This window comes from Channa argus, chromosome 20, assembly GCF_033026475.1.
Source record: "Channa argus isolate prfri chromosome 20, Channa argus male v1.0, whole genome shotgun sequence".
NCBI lineage: Eukaryota > Metazoa > Chordata > Actinopteri > Anabantiformes > Channidae > Channa > Channa argus.
Window position 1 is genome coordinate 7,874,773 of NC_090216.1, and position 18,306 is coordinate 7,893,078.

General features: G+C 37.7%; 1 protein-coding gene across 1 annotated transcript; it reads right to left on the reverse strand.

Moving 5' to 3' along the window:
- Window positions 1-6,097: 6,097 nt before the first annotated feature.
- Window positions 6,098-12,997, reverse strand: tbata (thymus, brain and testes associated). The gene is made up of 9 exons (XM_067489290.1): window positions 12,941-12,997; window positions 12,537-12,761; window positions 9,697-9,867; window positions 9,503-9,591; window positions 8,944-9,087; window positions 8,631-8,712; window positions 8,221-8,356; window positions 8,103-8,143; window positions 6,098-7,672 (listed from the first exon to the last, which is right to left on the reverse strand). The coding sequence occupies exons 2-9, from the start codon at window positions 12,727-12,729 to the stop codon at window positions 7,590-7,592; spliced, it is 939 nt and encodes a 312-aa protein (XP_067345391.1). The 5' UTR covers window positions 12,730-12,761; window positions 12,941-12,997; the 3' UTR covers window positions 6,098-7,589.
- Between the last annotated feature and the right edge of the window lie 5,309 nt (window positions 12,998-18,306).

Genomic DNA, 18,306 nt, shown 5'->3' on the forward strand with positions numbered 1-18,306 from the left:
TCCCTTTTAAATCTCTTGTTATGTCAAATAAATGTGCAGAAAAGTTGTTTTGCAAAACCAGATCAAAAGATGTGGGTAGGACTCTCTTATAGAGAGATTCAGAACTAAGGGGCAGAATTAAATTAGCATCTTACTACAAGACCCACACGATGAAACTGATTTATTTTTTTTGCCTGCCTTTTTAAAATAAATCAGGTGATAAGCATAGTAGAATTATCACCTTTCTGACAAGTCCAACCTAAAAACTGAGAAATTATTATCTCGTAAAACTAGAATAAATGGCAGAGCCTGTTTATTGGACTGTATTATATTGCACAGGTGGTCATAATGTTATGCCTGATCAGTGCATATGGCCTAATGGTTTCTCTGGAGGACTTTCAAGACTGGTACCTGTTGCTGCATTAAATTAACAAGACTGCATTTGCCTCTTTGTCCTTTACAGAGAAATCAAGCTGTACAGTCCAGCTAGAATTAACAGATAATGCACTTCTCAAAGCAAACTAACATCAATTATACTGTGACCAAGGACTCCAGAGAAAGTTTTGCTAGAAAACCATACAACTGAGTCCAACATCCGAATAAAATAAATTCAGAATTAACTAAATGAAATCCACATTGGCAGTGTGAAAGGTGCAAACAGGACAAACAGGATGTCAAAGCAGGGAAGTGATAACTAATGTTTCACCAAGAGCACACATATTCATTTTAATAACACAGCTAGTCCAAAAATAACCTCGTGGGATGAGAAAATCATTATGGTCAAACACCTGAAGTGTCAAAGGGTGATGCTCAGTGTGCAGCTAACTTTTTACTGCAACTTTTCGGCTGAACCTACGTTAGAGGGTGAATGAGAGGCTGCAGTTTTTCAACAACAAATGGGAAACCTCAGGAAATGTAAGCACATTTTGGTCAAAGCCCTGATTTTTGACCCTGAAAGACAACATACATGTAGATTTGAGATGCTTTGTGGGGACGACTGTCACACTGATAAACAAGCACAGAGTAATGTGAAGGTGCCACTGTGCTAGAATTTGCACTGCTTTACAATAGTCTAATCAACTCCTGGAGACATTGGCTGTTGGAGGGAAATGAAGCAATTTAATTTTTATATGTTTTGCTATGATTTAAAAAATATTTGTATTCGTCTGGTTTTACATGTAATGAATAATGAAATGAAATGAAATGATTAATAACTATCACAATGCCTGGTGCATATTAATCACTAATTATGATGTTTTAAAGAATGACATATAATATGATGTATGATGTAAAAACAGAAAAATAGGCAAAGACTATTCACTATAAAAGTCCCAATTTTTTTTTCACTATAACTATACCTGGCACATTCTTCTCCCCAGCTTCAGATAGTGTTCCTTCCTAAGGCGTCAAACTCTGTGACAACTGCCTCCCGTAATGACGCTGCGGTTGCACTTTGGTATTGGATGCTCCAGGAGCGTCACCTTTTGACGACGCAGGAACAACTTCATATATCCAGAAAAACTACAATAGGGTTAGGAAAAACAACATCAGGGTAACGTTGCATTAAGAAACAACGAGAGTTAGGGTTAGGCACAAAAACCTCAGGTTAAACCCAGATCTCTAGCTCTCTGTGTTTGTGTACTTCGTGTGTGTGTGTGTGCGTGTGCGTCTCTGTGTGATTGAGAGTGTGTGTGAATTTGTATTTGATCAGTATTATTATCATTTTTCTTTTTTAATTTGAGCATGTTATTCTGGTTCTTTATCAGGTGGCACCAAGTCCACACAGTATGGATTAAATGTTACAAAAATGCATTTCATTACTTCAAATATTCACAGCAAATTTTTTATTCTTCATATTGTACGAAAAAACCTCCTTAAGGATGAAGGTGAGCCACACTGTGCATTTTGTGTGCAAAAATGCAATTGGTGCTTGAGATAATGCATGATTATATAGATATAACACAAAACGTGGGTAGTTCAAAGTGGTTTGAGTAACATTCTGAGAGTAAACAGAATTAAGAAAATGTAAAACTGAAAACAACCAGAAAACAGATTACATTTTAAAGAAAAGTAGACAGCAAAGCAATTTCAATTAAAAGCAAAAGCAAATCCAACTAATTAAAAACATTTAGTTATGTGAATCATCATTGTCCTTTGTGTTGCCTTTGAATAAAAAGCCTAGGGGAGGATTTAAATTTATCATGCCGTACCATTAAAAACGGTGGAAATCCCAGGCTTATAAAACAAAAAGATACATTTCATAAAAGTTGGGACGATGTGTAAAACCTAAATAAAACAGAATGCAATGATTTGAAAATCTCATCAACCCATATTTTATTCAAAATAGAACATAAACAACATAAACTGAGACATTTTAACAATTTGTGGAAAATGTTAGCTCATTTTGAATTTGATGGCAGCAACACATCTCACAAAAGATGTAAAAGGGGGATGTTTACCATTGTGAAGTATCCCCCCTTCTTTTAAGAACTGTCTGTAGATGTCTGGGAACTGAGGAGACCAGTTTCTGGGTTTTTAGGAGAGGAATGAAGTCCCATTCTTGTCTGAAGCAGGATTCTAGCTACTCTGCAGTTCTGGGCCTTTGTTGCCTGATTTTTTGTTTTATGATGCACCTAATGTTTTCTATTGGTAAAAGGTCTCGACTGCAGGCAGACTAGTTCAGCACCCGGACCCTTCTCCTGTGAAGCCATGGTGTTGTGATGGATGTTGTGATGTAGTTTAGCATTGTCTCGCTGAAATGTGCAAGATCTTCCTTTAAGTTATACAGTTTGACAAGAAAACTCTGCAGAGGGCTGGAATTGAACATCCTTCTCTAGGAGTTTGGGACCTAGTTCCTATACTGTTATAATTTATGGACAAGTTAATTTTCTAAATAGAATAATGAGGGGCTGAGGTTACAGTCATGAATTTCTTCTTGTCCTTGTATAAAAAAAAAATTTAAACTGCACATTGGTTATGAGTGTCACCAACAATAGTTAAGGACGTTTAGGAAGTTGACAAGGGAAAGGAAAATGGTTTTATGTGTATGAACATCAGCCAAAAACAGTGTCAGGATGAGTGAGCTTTGTGATAGGGCAATTTAGCAATAACCCAGGTTCAATTTAGAGTAATACAGTATGATCTTTTAAAAAAAATGCATCAATCAGTTTATTCAAGTTTTTCTTCTTAAAGTGTAAGGACAGAAAGTGTTGTATGATTTAGAGATGGCAACATCTGAGCCTTTCACCTCACCACTACAGAAATAATGTGTCCTGGGCAGAATGTTGAGGTAAAAATTGCTCCAGCTCCCAGAAAAACAATCTGTCTTGATAAGCAGGTTAAAAAAGGCTCACTGACACGTATTTTAACACTTCTCCTTAAAATATCAGAGCCACAGGTTTTTCTTTAAAAGCCTCTAATTACATTTGTCTTTGGCTGTTTTTACAGTCTTCTGTTGTTTGTGCCGGATTTTTAGGTACGATTAAAATTGTTTACAGGTGGTTTAAACTGCACTTTGACACAATTAATTCATAGCTCTTTATCCTGAGTATGTACAAGCATTTGGAGTGTATTGTGTCTTATGTAAAATGCTGTTTACAGATGGTTGTTCGATTGGAACTTGAAAGCATTTTTAAAAAATATGTTTTCTATGTTTCTTGCAGACTACTGACATTGATGCACTTTTCTATCCCCACCAACAGTCCAGTCCATTACAATAATCCAGTCTGTTAGTAATAACAACATGCACAAGTTTGTCAAGATCATTATTTGACATTAAGTCTTTAATATTAAACTATTTTAAAGACTGCTTTTGTCCCAGTCTCATAGAGTCTCTTGAACTGTATAAATGTTATGTATGGTAAGAAACTTAAAAGCAGCCTCAGCAACAACATGCTTAATTAATATTTAACATGCTAATTTCCTAAACTAAGATGGTGAACATGAAAAAGATCATCGTTGCTGGTAACATGACACAGTACTTGCACATTACAGTGTCATGTTAGTATTGTCACTTTGAGTGGCACTGTTGTACCTAAATATAACACTCAGAAGGGAGAAATCCAGGTGTCATAACAGCTAGTAAAATTACTATAAAATAGTCAACATAGAACAAGCAAATTATGAATATGGTAAAAAAGCAGAGTATTAATAATTAAGATTATAAAATGGAGTTTAGATACTGTGGATAGTAAAGTTTTAGATTCACATACAGTATGTGGACTAATGCTTAAACAGTAATAGCAGAAAGTTGACAATGACATTAAAGTGGCAGATGCCTGGAGCTGTATGAATAGTCCGCATTCATTAGGGTTGGTTGAGTTTGCTGGAAGCAGTTATTTATAATGTGCAGTCTGATTCAAGAATTCGCAGTAGCACCCATTCATACCCTACATACATAATTGACATTATGAGGAATAATTGTAACAATAAATTACTGTTCAGCTGTTTAATAAAAGTACTCACAATATGACATCTGCTTGCAGAAACTAAAGTATTAAACAGTTTGCCCTGATAGTGCTCGGTTAAGGTTTGACATACAGTCCGCAGGTACTTAAAGCACACGCCCCAATCTACCATACTGAACTTTTTTTAATTGCCTTAAAATACAAACCCTCTTCTTCCCTTTGTGCACCCACCATGACCACCCTCTATGATTTGTGTGGAGTACGAGAATGTAGTACTTTCATCAATGAAATTTCAGAAGGTTTTGCTCCCTGGGCCTGACTGTGGATTGGGAAAGCACTAAAATAAGCAGAGCATGTGCTGTTCCTGATCCACCATTTAACAACCATTTCTGTGGGGCAGAAGAAACATAGTTTGGTTTCGATTTTTAAATTCAACGTGTCATTTTAATTTAAAAATATATCAAATAATCTCTTTAATTTATTAACGGTAACGATCATCTCTCTCTCGCCTTCCGTGTTGGGGACAAAATGTTATCAGCTCAAATTTGAGCCAGGAATCATCACATCATCCAAAACGATCCTTGTATCTGTTATAGTGAGGAACCATCAGCTGCTTTCTCTTTCATCTGAAAATTGTGCACATGATATGACTGAGTGAGTCATTTCTAAAGTGTTTCGTCTGTCACTACTGCGGTCCACAGGCTTTCCACTATGCTTTTATTCTGCATAGATCATTAAAAGCTAAAAGCTAAAAATCTGACTGATGTTACTGTATGTTGCTGGTATGTGAGACATTGTGTCACTGAATTTAAGTAGAGCTGCAATGATTAGCTGGTCAATTACAAATGAAGGGCACTTGTCTGTTTAATGTTTTGTAATGTTTTAATGTTTACCATCACTGCACTTTACTCTTGCACAGATATTGCAGACACACTCTAAAATAGTTTGCATATAATTTATAATTTTGTATACATTTCCTTTTTCACTGGCTTGATGTATGATTGGATTTATTAAAAAAAAGGGATGTAGGCCTATAGTCATGCACTAGTTTATGTTGCCATAAAGAGTTATTGTTTTAAGAGTGAAAAGGTTTGGGACTGAATATAACAGACAAGCCAGGGAGACGTGCGTTTTATGAGAAAACTGCTGACTACAATTGGATTTTTGAGAACATCACTACTGTGCTGATCAGTTATGAAAAGCACACAGACAATTGTTTTGTGGCCTTGTGCTGCGACCTTTGTGAGGAGACGTTTCACCAGACATCAGGTTTAAACACTGTAGTTTTCTGATAAATACAGTTTGTCTGCACAGTGAACACATCTCCCCTTGTGTTAGAGCCTTTCACCAAAGCATCAAAATATATATATTTTTTAAATCTGCTACATTCTGACATTAAAAAGCCTTCTTACCTCAAGTAATTGCTATATATTTCAGCGTGACGTCATGCTCTTGGTTTTAACAGGTTTTCCAGACAATCACACACTTGCTGATTGTCATCTCTGTTCAGTCTTTTATCCTGTCAAACTCCTAACAGACATCATGCCTGAGTTTGTTTTTACCACCTCTAGTACACTGTCAAACTTCATGATGTGAAAAAAATACCACTATGGCACCATTACATTGAAAAGCACATGCAAAACCTAAATAAAGGATGGGGAATTAAAATACTCTGCAGGAAACATTGCTGTTTTTCTTTAGTTTTTTCCAGACATCTTTATTAAACTGATGCAACACCACATTAAATGGCTTCTTGAAAAGCAAATGAATAGGGGAAAATGTTACAGACAAGAAAAGGCCATTATACATCAACAACAAATGATGCTAGGAAAACAATTTAAAAAAATCATAGTATTTATTTTTGAGTTTTTTTTTTTTAGCTGCTGTTTGTATTTTTTTTTGAACGATCACCTATTGTGTTCACTCTGTGTGTTCGCTTGGAGAGTTGCTTCTTTTCCCTATTTATGACATTTTATGAAAGTTTTCTATACTCACAGAATTATTTCTTTTACATCTAAACATGCCAGCGCCCTGTGAGTGTTACTATGTTTAAAATCCTTATCTCTTATTGAGTTGTTAGTCACGTTGAGACATTTTATTCTGTCACTCATTATATGCTTACACACGCTAATCCTGACTAAATATAGCAAAATGTGACCTACTTGTGATAATGTGATAAACGATTGTACGTCAGGGTTTGCCCCTAACCCCTTACACCTTGTGTTAAAGAGAAGCTATTTAATGGTACTATTATATTCATGAATTTAAGACTGAATAATGAATTTCTCATATGTGACTGGCCATGTGTCACCAACTCTTTTCAAAATAAAAAAAAATAATCTGTCTGCTGCAGATGTATGTGCAGCTGGCAGGTGGATATGCTATACTGCCAATGGCCTTTATTCCTCTGTAGTCTGATCTTCATTTCTGAATGAAGCAGCTTGACCTTTTTTCCACTTGTTCTCTTTTAAACCCAATTTTTAAAGACAATGTTATATATTTGTACAATGGTAAATATGTATAGTACTCTCTCCAAAGTATTTTCATGTGACTTTTAATATTAATTATATAGATTTGGAAAAGTATCTGAGTGGATCTAATTTGGTCAGACTTGATTGACATTGATTAAACATCCACACAGATTTTAATTCATCCACTTCATCCATCATCCTAGCCGTTCATTCCATTAAGAGCCACGGGGTCATGGAGCCAATCGCAACTGTCATCAGATTCACTTATTAAATTACTGTAACATGCATGTCTTTCGGATTTAAGATATCAAACTGAGCCCTGCATACTTCAAACCAGTACATGGAAAAAGAAAATGAATTCTAAGGATTTCTAATGCAAATTACTGCACCAAAACAAAGCCACTACCTATGGACAGATTGTGGACTGAAAGATGCTGATTGCGTTTTTAAGGCCTTTTCAAGATTTAGTTTTCTCTACTTAAACTGGTAGAACTGCTCATGCTTCCTTCTCAGTTTCTGCTGTGTCATCTACAGAACCATGTAACTCAATTATAAATACAGTAAACTGAAGTGAGTGAACAAAAAATAAAAACTAATCTGGTGAAATAAATTGCATTTCTATGAAAAAGCAAATATGCACAAGAAAACCTATGATTTGAATATATAATGAGAGAAATAAACAAAAGAACCAAATAATTCTCTCATAATGATGCTGAGCATGATGAAAATCAGGTCAACTCTCTGCATCCTGAAGTGCATCGTGTTGATCCTGAACTCCTGTTTGGATTTCAAGGACTTCGGCATCTCCAATCCTCTCTGAAGAATGAACACTCGAGTCAGACTCATACAGAGACAGTTATTTTTCATTTCACATGTCCATCTGTTCTATTCACATAAACATGCAGATTGAAAACACATGAAATTATGCAACCAGTTCACATTGTTGTTTACTCTGAATATTCTCAATTTTTCTTTTTGGGAGCGACCTGCTTGACAAACTAACCGATTTTTAAAACATTGTTAAGATTTTTCAATTTTTATAGCAAAATGAACATCAGAAATTCATAACAACCATCCAAGCTTTTTTTTTTTTAAGTGTTTTTCCCTTTAGAGCATGTAGTAAAGGGTAAATAGCAGAGTAGCCTATACTGCATTTGTTAAAAAGAATAATTCATCAATAAGAAAAGTCATGAAGGACAGAAACACAAATGGCTCTAAATGGAATAAGAGTCCAGAATTTATTTACCTGGTTTATCGTCGCTTGAAGTCTGGTTCATTCTGTGTGAGCTATGGAGAAATAAACAATGGTGGATGAACAATTTCTAAACAGAGGATGAAGATGAAAGTCAAGGAATCAGCCTGACCTTGTTTTCTGTGGTTTTCTCCATGACTGGTCTGCAGATGCACCGGGATGAAAAGACTGGAACTGGTTCTGCTGATGTCCTGCGAGGTCGACACCATCCAGAGCTTGTTTAATCATCCCCATTACCAGGTCCTTCTCTGAGCATCCATGATGTAATACAAGGAAACATTTTCAATGTTTTTTATTAACTGATGCAATTAAACAGCAAAAATGGAAACTATAGTGTTACAGTAAGTGTCAAATGACTGACTTGTGTGATGGAATATTATAGAACAGCAAAAATGTTTCAGCAAAGTAATTCAAAAGTTCACTAAAAGCAATTCCAACTTGAGAAAAATCATAAAAAGTAAACGTTGGGTTAAGATGCGGTATCATACATACAACCCCAGTATGAAAAAGGAAGCGTTTTACCTCTTTGGCCTGAAAGCAGGAGCCACTGCTGGACTGTGGACAGGGAATCTGTCTGCAGGATTTGACAAAGAAGCTCCAACACCTGGCAAAAGACCAGTAAACAGTACATTTATTTTCCAGGGGACAGAGCAGTGCTCTAGGGCTCTTTCTTTAACCAATAATTCAAAATGTAACCTTGGGCAAAAGACTAGAGAGTTTCTTTATTAAAATTAGAAATTCTTTTTGATCTGGAGCCAAAATGTTGAATGGCAATGACTCATTTTAACCCCAAACTACCCAAAACAGTAGAAGACTGATCAGTGGAGCATCTTACCATGAGTTCCTGGTCGTGAAAGGGCTGAGGATAGACCAGGTGCTGGGAATGGCATCTACGAGACTTGGTGGATGGAGGAATGATTCTCCCAGTGGCAGCTGAATACTGGGTCTTTCGACGAACTAAGTCTTCCACGGGTTGATCCTAAAGCATGATGACGTAGATACTGTATACATGTGGTGATTTCTTACCAAAGAACTTGCATTGACATTGGAACACAGCTAAGAAATACAAGGTTTTCATTGAGTGCACCAAGTGAATTGTTGTTGTTAGTAATTGCAGAACAATATCTGGCATCTGAAAACCCACAGTTAATTGGACCTGTTGTGCAGAGCCCTAATCCTGAAGCGTTTATTTGGTGGAGTTGATTTTGGATTTATACACAACCATGCAAGAAGTGCTATCTCTCTAAGTCTGAGGAAAGAGGGAAACATACTTGCTTTTCATCTCAAAATAAGAGTAAATGCATGTGGACTTTTTCCCTTGTCAGCATTAGTCGCACAAAGGGGGAAGCTTAGTTTGCCTTAGGTATATTTCAGATTACAATAATAATACACACCTCTTTTTTTTCTTTTTGTGTTTGAGAAGTCAAATTGACTTTTGCAGCGAGTTCTTTTAGCTCATCTCTCCAGGCCTCCGACAATAGTGCTATAAAAACAGGAAAATATTCTGAATTCTTTAAATATTCTTTGAAGGTTTATTTTCAGTGAGGTAGTGAGAAAAAATAGAGGCTGTGTGAGTGTGTAAACGTACCAGATTTGTTTTTGGTACTAATGAATCCATAAAGACTCTGAGCAAACGGAAAAGAAAAAGATGGGTCAGGTGCTCTCCTGAGCATATGGCCCTTGAGAAGAGGATGAGGAAATAACGATGAGGTGACACACCAGTCATCTCTCACCGTGCAAACAGGTCTACCATTGAGTCCTGTGAAGAAATAAAAGCACAATATCCATTGTTCACACACACACTTTAAGTAAAGTGCTTTAGAAACGTGGGGAAATTAAAGGAATTCCCAGAAGTCATAACACCAATAGACTCCCCATCGCAATTAAGATGATAACCAGTTCTCTCACCATCATGTAGTCATCTCTTTCATGTATCCTATTGCTATTGCATTCCATACCTCCGCTCACAAATGATTTAACATGGAATTCTCACAGGAAGAGAGGGGCCATCACCGCTATAACCCTGAGCAGTAAATGACTTTATTAGCATACGCAGAGCAACAGGGGCATTTTAGCTCTGTTTTCTTCTCCACCGATACCTGAGGAGAATTTGTGATAGATTAGTTGGTCCAACAGAAATTGTTGATTAATCCTAGAGACTTCTGTTTTTGTTGGGGGGGGGGGGTCAGAACATCAGTTTTGTGATCAAATGACTTATTTTTCTTTTGTCACTATTAAATTATCTCAACATCCACCACAGGCAGTGTTCAGCAGCACAGGGGCTCCATAGGATACAATCCTCACTCCATCCCTGTTCACTGTCAAATATAAATTCCTTTCAGATTTAAACCTCTTTTATCTAAACACAAATCTGGTGTACATTCATGGTATTACAGTTTTTCTCAGTGGCTAAGAAATAATTCTGAACTTGTTCACAACCTTTAAAACCTAACTTTTCCCTCAAAGCCATGTAAAATGGTAAATGGCTACTTATATAGCGCTTTTATCCAAAGCGCTTTACAATGTTGATTCTCCTTCACACACACACTCACACACCGATGGGGGTGGCTGCCATGCAAGGTGCTCACCTGACCCACCGGGGCAACTTGGGATTCATGACTTGCCCAAGGACACTACGACTTGTAGTCGGGACTGGGGATCACCACCACTGACCCTATGGTCTGTGGATGCATCAAAACACAAATTTTGCCTGACATGAGCAACACATAGAAAAAGACAGAGATCACAATTACTCTGATCCTAATCAGGCAGTGGAGGAAAATCCCTGCTCCTTGCTCCTCTGTGTTTCCTTCTTCTACCTCCAGGTCTTTGTGGATCCCTGGTTTCAAAATAAGTGAACTGACTGATGGTTTATGTATCAATTCTAAGGTTCTGATTAGTGTGTAGACAATATGGACTCTTAGTGCTGTGATGACTTGAGTTAATGATACTTAATGCCAGTGCACATGGTACAGTCACTGATGGGTGAAGGGATTTGTTTGTTGAGGGCGAACGTTCACCAAAGGTTCATCGACTTTAAAAGTATATTTTTAGAGCATGTACTTGAGTAAAGATTTAGAAATGGTACTTCTGCTAACAGTGAAATACTTTTATTTGTTTGTACTTGCATTATCACTGCAACCATGTGCATTGAGATGACTTTGTTGTGAATTGGCGCTACATAAGTAAAGTTGAATTGAATAAATAAATTTGAAACATGACCATGTTAGCATGCAGATGTTCAGCACAGTCCCACAGAGCCAATGGACCATTAAAAACCTGAAGGACTGAGACCGAAAGATGCTCAAAAGTTCTGCAGAGCTGAGTGAAACTGCAGGGTCTTGTGAAACTTCTCTGCAGGTTTAAATACAAATGATTAAACTAATGATTTACTACATGGTATAATTTACAGGTAGTTCAAGTATACCAGAAAAATCAGTGTCATGATTCACCTCACAGCACCTTGAACGTTCATAACATTACAAGGCTCGGGCAGAAGGTTAAAGGTGTGCACACACCTGGCAGGTATGCACACAAACGTGAGCAAAGTAACTTAATAAGAACTCTAACATGAGATAGCTACATGAGTACTAATGGTACATGGAAAAGGTAACTAGAGAAGTACACACCTAAACAAGGTACTCGCACAAACAGAGACCAAACAAAGACAATATTTCTTTGTGCTGCCAGTCACCGAAAGGTAACAATGCTAAAGGCAATAACCAAAAGTCCAAAAGTAATGCTGCAGGACAAGGCTGTTCTTAGGCAGCGTGCAACAGTCAAAGTGAAAGTGACACAAGCAGAGCGGGTCCAAAATGGACAGGAAAACAGAGAAGAGTATTTCCAGGTGCCATGTATTTCCAGGTGCCAGGAGCTGCCATGGAGACTTGTAGCGTGGAGACCCAAGGACCACAAAGCAGGCATGAAAGGTTTGACATCCAAGCAAAGTAAGACTGCAGAAAAGGAACTTAAGTACTGAGAGGTTAATGACAAAGAGACAACATGTACGTTTGCAGGGAGGAGCTGAGTGAGTGTGTAATTGGGTAGAAGGAAGAAAAGTGCATGTGTGAGTGTGAGCAGACTGACAGCTGTGTGTGTGTGTGTGTGTGTGTGTGTGTGCAGGTCAGAGGAGACAAAGGAAAAAGACAACATCCAAGATAAGGATCATGACACATATGTCCAACAAAATTATTCTGAAAACTATTTTGTGAAACTATCTTCTCCCTTTTAAAATTTTTTTTCCGGATTCAACTGATTTACTGGAGCCAAATACTCAAGGTGGTTCAATATAGAAGGTTTAAAAGACCTACAGGCATCAGCACAATATAATGCAATGCAACTGTACAACAAGGCTCAACTTTCAAATGAACTGACTGTAGGAATTAAGCACATGATTTCACTGTGCAAGAAGGCTGCATGACTGCTCACCTTGAATGTGCTTCACCCTGTGAGGATGAGGATTGTGCCGGGAGAAGAACGAGTGATGACTCAGAGCACCAAAGCGTGCACTGCTTTTCGTCAGCATCTTGGTAAATTCCGGGGTGAATGGCACCTTATTAGTTTGAATCTGTCTCGTCTCCCCCGTCGTCCGCCGGGATTCTGGGCTGTGTGCTGTCGACATATCTGAATGAAAGCTGAAAGGTTTGTCCAAATCTGAAGGGAAGAAAGGAAAAATGTACTTTACTTAGGATAAAAATATAGAAAATTCAATATCTAAGGATCTAGTGATTGCAAAGGATGAAACCACACTTGGAAAAATCATAATAAACAGCAAGAAAAAGACATTTACTTTAAATGATTTAAAGAAAAATGACTCTGAAGAACAACGTTACCTCTGATAAGAGCTTCCAGCTCAAACCCTTTGGTACTTAATGTTCTGTGTTGCGTTTGTTGCTAAGAAACCTGAACTAAACAAGAAACAATGGCATCTGTGCACAATGAGTGAGTGGCATTCTCAGCCGGTTCATTTACTGCAGATAAGATTTCCATAGTCAAAGCCAGTAGACATTACCTAGTTTATGATGTTTAATTAAAGACCTCATCATTAGAAAGCCACATTAGACAGGGTTTTATTAAGAAGCTTGGAGGATTTCAATAAATATTTTTGCATCATTGCAAAGAGCAAGTTTTTAAATTTCACTCCTTCAAACTGGAGACACTTTTTTCAGCCCTATAGTATTGTCTTCAGTTTTCTCTCAAGGATGCATCTTCAAGGCCAGCAACCTTTCACCAATCAAACTGCAAGCTGACTGTATTTTGACTCACGGTGACTAAAGCAACAGTGCACTATAGATGGGTAGCCTTTCTGTAACATGAGACATTAACTTACATTTTACTCCACAATTTATTTTCCTGAAGCTCCTTTGTTCCTGGGATCAGGGTCGACCTCAGTGATGAGGGAAGTGCAGCATCACAGGTTGTTCTGCACAAATGCTGCACTGTTTGTGTGTTTGTATGTGTGTGTGTGCTAAAACGAGGAACATATAAAAACACAGACAGTGTGGGTGGTTTCAGTCACCATGAGATGGGTGTGAACCTTGAATAAGTGCCATTTATTGATGCTTTACAATGAATGGCTTCCTAATGAAAGCTGTTTATGTAACCTTGACTCCACTTTAAAGCAGGAGGCCTTGCCTTGTTGTATAGTTACAGCACAATATACGTCTGCATTAAAAGGTTTTCTAACCTTAAATAATTCCTTTTAAACTGTGTGAGCGGTATTTACAGGAGATGCTGCGCTGAAGGTGAAAACAACTAATCACAGGAACAACTCACAACAGGTCAACTTAACTAAAGAATTGTCTCATACCAAAGCCCACAGCTTAATGCATGGGCCAACAGGAATGTAACATTTGTGGTTTTAGAGTGGCTGATACCTCTTCTTTGTAAGCCAGTGACTTTCTGGAGTCCTGTAAAAGAGTCTCGATGTTGCCAGGTAACCAGCAAAGTAGTGACGTATCTCTGTAGAAGGTGAAAAACCTCAGTTTGGCCTAAAATAGTTAATGCTCTGAATTTGACTCACAGCACCTCAATTACAGCCTTTTTGCCCTTTTCTAATCATGTTCTTGCAGCTTTAACAGAAAACTGTTTATTTACTTTGATGACATCTGATAAAATAAAGCAGCTACTGAAAGTGAGTATGAACTTTTGTCTTGTGTTTGTATTTCCTGAACACTATGTCCTATAAAAGCACACAATGTCTGTCCTGTGATTTGGTCCATTTACCACTTGGGTGCAGGCGGATGTCTAATAGCAGATGAATTGCCATGTTCCCCATAGGTGATGAGTTTTCCTTTAGCTTTGTGTAGTCATATTTTGTGATGTATGTCAATACTCACATTGTATGAAGTTTGTGCAACACTTTGGTTTGTGACTAAACTTCAAAGTGTGACTAAATATTTACATCGCATAGCACAAATAAAATTAAAGGAGCTTTTGGCATTGACCCCTGTCAATAGGGGCAGAATAAGGATGGAGCCTTGTTGGATAAACATAGAAAGACGGAGCCTTAGAGCCTTAGTCCTTCTACATCAACTTGTGCTAAAAGCTTCAGTGGTGCTAATTAGCTCGTGTAATTGTTTGTACGGTAACACTAAATTAAGGTGGTGAACACTGTAAACATTACATGCAGCACTCTGTTTTAGCATCATTCGGAGATGTGTCTCTCTCACAGAGCTGCCAGCATAGCTGCTTCTTATTGACTTGGTTATTAACAGATTATTATTTATTGTTTCTTCATTCATAGAAAATGTACTTTGTGCTGTGTGATGCTGCAGTTTGCCCAGATACAAGACTTCAGGGCTAACCAACTGTTTAGATGTTTAATGTGATTTTATTTGTTGTGTGCCTTGAAATGTCTTGTTATTCATATCAAAACGAGCAGCTGTAACAGCTTTGAAGTCATTTATGACTTCAGCAGCTTTCATGTGGAAAAAACACTCAAATATCCAAATCAGCTTTTCAAATTACTCCTGCAGCATACTCCACTCCCCTGCCCTCTGTCCGGTGCTACTTCCATCTTGCAAGCTCAGAAGCTAAAACTAATCATGAAGCTTACTCATGATCCATTGATGTGCTGCTTGCCAATAAGCAAACCAATTAAAAGAAGTACAAAGCCATTAGCAGTGCACAGTAAGAGACATGCTCACATTCAGGGATTCTGTGCTTTCTGGGCACAGATTGCAGGGATTCAAGAAGAAACTGTGAATGTTATCTGCAAAAAAGCACAACAAATAAAGACAGAACAGGAAAGCATTCAAAACCCACATAATACTTTCACATGTAGTTTAGGACTTTTTCTGTGAAGTCCACAAAAACATGTTTTTCGGAGTGGATCTTGCCACAGTAATGAATTTGCCATTAGTCACAGCACAAGAGGCGGAATGGACTTATTAGTTTGTTATGTTAGCGAGTGAGTAGTCCCACAATTTTGCCTGGAACACACATCATTGTTGTAGGCCATTTGGCTGTGGAGGAGTTTGTAGTAAATAAGCAGTACTAGTAAATAAGAAGTGATAACTTATAAGTGCCATCATTGAATATGTACACGACAACACATACTTGGTACAATGAAGTTTGGGCTCTGCATTTAACTCATTCCCAGGTGACTCTCAAGTAGCTAGCGGTTCGTCTTCCAAGCAGCTTCTTCAGTTTAAGACAATGTGGTTAGTTAACACTGAATATATCTGTATGCAGAGTTGTTTTGTTCTTATTTGACCTGAATAGCTTAGGGGCACAGAGGGGGTGTGAGTATGGGGGAGTCCTTAGGATCTGATGTTGTCTGACTATGTTCAGACTTGCACAAACGAGCTGCACTAAGGGGGAAAACGAACCAGACCAGACTAAACAAGGCAGGTTTATTTTATTATATGTGGAGCTACACATCTGCACAAATTTACTGTTCAAAATCTAATCGATGTTAGAGTGTGTGTGTGTGTAATTTGACACTAATTTGATCAGTGTTCGCTAGTTCCCATCTTGTTTGAATCTCGCTAGAATAAAGAAAAAAATGATAACTCAAAAATCTGTCTACTTTTGTAGTCGTCTTCTCATGTGGGTCAGAAAAAGGCTTGATTTAACGAGCCCTGACTCACAGCACCTCAATTACAGCCTTTTTGCCCTTTTCTAATCATGTTCTTACAGCTTTAACAGAAAAATGTTTGTTTACCTTGATGACATGTGATTTTTTTATGTTTGTAGTCGCCTTCTCATATGGGTCAGACAAAGGCTTGATTAAACAAAACAATAAATATTTAGTATTTCTTTTATTTTTATTCAAAGTAAAAATTGAAGGTTGTTGAACGGTTGCAAGAGAGGTTGTTATGTCTGTTTTCCTTCAGTCGAATCATTTCCGGTAGAATTTTGTCTTTGTGTATGTGTGTGTGTGCGTATAAAGCAGGGCTCTGTCTCTCACACACACACACAATATAGTGTCCTATTGCGTCAGTTTCTGTGTATCCGGTATCTGGCTTTATTGGACTTACAGTACATCTATTAAATACTATCAAATTCAAAGGAAGGCGGTCAGACATTTTCATCACACTGGAACTTCTAACTTTGATACAATACTTTGGAAAATATCAATTTAATTTCAGCTTTATACCACGGGGAAAACAGACACAGACACAATACTGAGGGGCTATATTTTGATATTTTTCTTGAAAAGAATAAAAATACCAAGGCTACACAGAGAACTGATTCATGGACATATACTCTACTACAGCCGTGTTCAATTTCTTAGTCACTTTTGAGTTTGCGTCATATTTCCTTTGGTCTTCAAACAGCTTTTAATCTCCTCAGCTGTCTCTGATACTATAAAAGCATTACACAAAACATTATTTTCCCTTTTTCACTCAGGTCTTTAAAAAGAAAAAAATTGCCTACTTAGCTAATCTTAGATATTAATTATAGGTAACAGTAGGCTACTGTGTTCAGCATGGCAGCATCTACGTTACTTTATTCCTCGTCGCGATCAAAATATTTTCCTATCAACTGAAACTCTTTTGTGAATTTTGAGATTCCTAAAAATTCTACATCCATTTTCAAACCCTCAGGAAATAAGGCTTATCATGCCATGGTTATGCTTAAAAACGTACCTAATAGCATGTTTATTACTAGCAGGATGTTAAAAAATGGCGACATCTAGTGACTGTTGTAAATATGACAGACACCGGAGTGGCATTTATTGTTCATTTATTCATAGATGACATGGTCTTGTGGAGAAGGTCAGTGTGGATGGGTGTGTGACATGCAGGACTTTGAGAAGAGAAACCCTGGTTTATGTACTGTTTGAAATTGTTACTCACTGTGGTTGCTTTACTCTTAGCTGTTGCATTGCTCTGCTGACAGCATGCACAGTGAAACCCCTCCAGGTGATACAAAATGCATTAATCAAAAAGGTCAAACATCACGCCCCTCTTAAGAGCCCCGCACTGGCTTCCAGTAGCCTCCCGCACCAGGTTCAAAGCTCTGACTCTCACCTGCAGAACAGTCAACTCAACAGCGCTTCCTACCTGAACTCCCTCATCCAGGTCTACCATCCATCACGCCCATGACGTCTGGTGGTTCCATCACCACAGAGCAAAAGAAGCCAAACTCAAGCCAAACTCTTCAGCTCAGTGGTTCCAAGATGGTGGACTAGTCAAAAATCTGCGACTTCCTATGCACCTAACCTATTAAAAAAAAACTCTTATCTGTCTAATCTTGCACTTGGATGGCAGAAGGCACAAACATTTCTTCTCACAGCACTGTGTTTTCTCTTTCTCTGTGACTTACATTTCTTCTTCCTCTTGCTTTAGATAAAAGCGGCTGTAAAAAGACTAATGCGTAATATTACAATACATGATAATGACCAGAATAATGACCAGAATATTTGCTATTTGGTTTCAAGTCTTAAGGCAAAATATTTTTTTTACCTGTTTTCCCCTCCTATGAGCATGATTGTACTAATCTGAGATTATAAAATACGTCTTTACTATGAATTTGCTCACAACTTCATCACTCAGTGAAGCACTCAGATAGGAGACACTACTTTATCTCAACCATAGGACCAAAGCAAAACATCACAAATCTTTTAAACATGCTGTAGTCATTGCTTTTACCCAGGCATCATCCAAAGGCCAGTCATTCACCTCCAAATTATCCAAAAATGCTTCTGCTGCTGCTGAGCTGTCAACACATTCCATGAACAGAGAGCCCA